Below are 1,319 nucleotides of genomic sequence, written 5' to 3' on the forward strand. Positions count from 1 at the left end.
GGAAGTTTGAACACACCGGCGGGAGCTTTTGTCTGGTGGCGAGAATAGAAGCTTCTCCTCCAGCGTTTTCCCGGACAGCGACCCGTCTCCTCCCGCCATGATACCCCGCAATAGTGAGCACAGCTCCGCCACCGGGGAACGCGGAGCTGTGACAGTGTTAGGGTTCTTGCTTCCGGTGTGACGTCAAGTCGTAGGAGACGAGAGAAGCGCCAGCGTGGGCGCGCACGCTCATGCGTCGGACCGCCTACTCCACCCGTGCGTCAGGTAGGCGGGAGATGATTTTGAAGAAGACGCGGGAGAATCGGAGAAGTGTCCAGACAAGTGACTTCTATACCGGAGCGATGTCGGTGCACAGCAGTGGCGGGGCCGCGGCGGTCGAGGCTTTCAAGACTCCTCGTAAGGGGGACAAGAGGACGTCTTCTGGTGAGAGGCGGTCTGCTGGGACTTGTAGTGCACCTGAAGATATATATAACATGGCAGATGTAGTGCTGAGGAGGATGGGGGATCTTCGGCTGTCCATCATTTAGGCAGGATTATATAAATACATAAAGAGAACCTGTCACCATTTAGGCTTACAGGAATCTGATAAGCGACGGGGAATAGACAGGTTAAGGTGATCCTGTATATCCCCCCTCAGGGCCCATTCACATCGCATGCATCGCAGTAACACAGTGTTGGGGGTCCATTCATTGTAAATGGTGCACTAATATATTAGTTTTACCTCCTTGTCATATGCTCCCGCTGGCTCTTTAAGGGATCCTTAATGCTGGAAAGTGGGCTTCCTGATCATGTGATCGGCTGTCATGGTGATCATGTGACCGGGGTCCCCATTGTAAACTGACTGGGAACTGTCGGTGATGGTCGCTGTGTCTGGGGTTGCCGAGCGAGCGCGCTCAGAACACAAAGCTGTTGGCTGTGCACATACATGTGGCAGCTCGCCGTTAACCCCTTCCTGCCAGCTACACATACATGTGGCAGCTCGCCGTTAACCCCTTTCTGCCATCTACACATACATGTGGCAGCTTGCCGTTAACCCCTTCCCGCCATCTACACATACATGTGGCAGCTTGCCAGTAACCCCTTCCCACCATCTACACGCGTGGCAGCTTGTCGTTATATGCACGCATATATGTGGCAGCCCGGTGGTGTTCTTTAGCACCACATATTAGGGCTGCAACAACTAATCGACATAATCGATTATAATCGATTATTGAAAAAGTTGTCAACTTTTTCAATAATCGATTAATCGGCTTCCGATCAGTTGGCCCTGTTCACGGCTCCACACACGCTGCGCGCCGCACCTCCTCCCCAACTCGCGC

The 1,319-nt window shown here is 53.3% G+C and overlaps 1 protein-coding gene across 1 annotated transcript in view; it reads left to right on the forward strand.

Moving 5' to 3' along the window:
- Positions 1-230: 230 nt before the first annotated feature.
- The window catches only part of ESCO2 (establishment of sister chromatid cohesion N-acetyltransferase 2), a 16,075-nt gene continuing 14,986 nt past the window's right edge, over positions 231-1,319 (forward strand). The window contains exon 1 of the mRNA XM_018568472.1: positions 231-423. Within this exon, the coding sequence (XP_018423974.1) occupies positions 231-423 (193 nt within the window). The remainder of the gene's footprint in view (positions 424-1,319) is intronic.

Source organism: Nanorana parkeri, unplaced genomic scaffold, assembly GCF_000935625.1.
Source record: "Nanorana parkeri isolate BGI_ZX_2015 unplaced genomic scaffold, ASM93562v1 scaffold1192, whole genome shotgun sequence".
In the NCBI taxonomy this organism is placed as follows: domain Eukaryota; kingdom Metazoa; phylum Chordata; class Amphibia; order Anura; family Dicroglossidae; genus Nanorana; species Nanorana parkeri.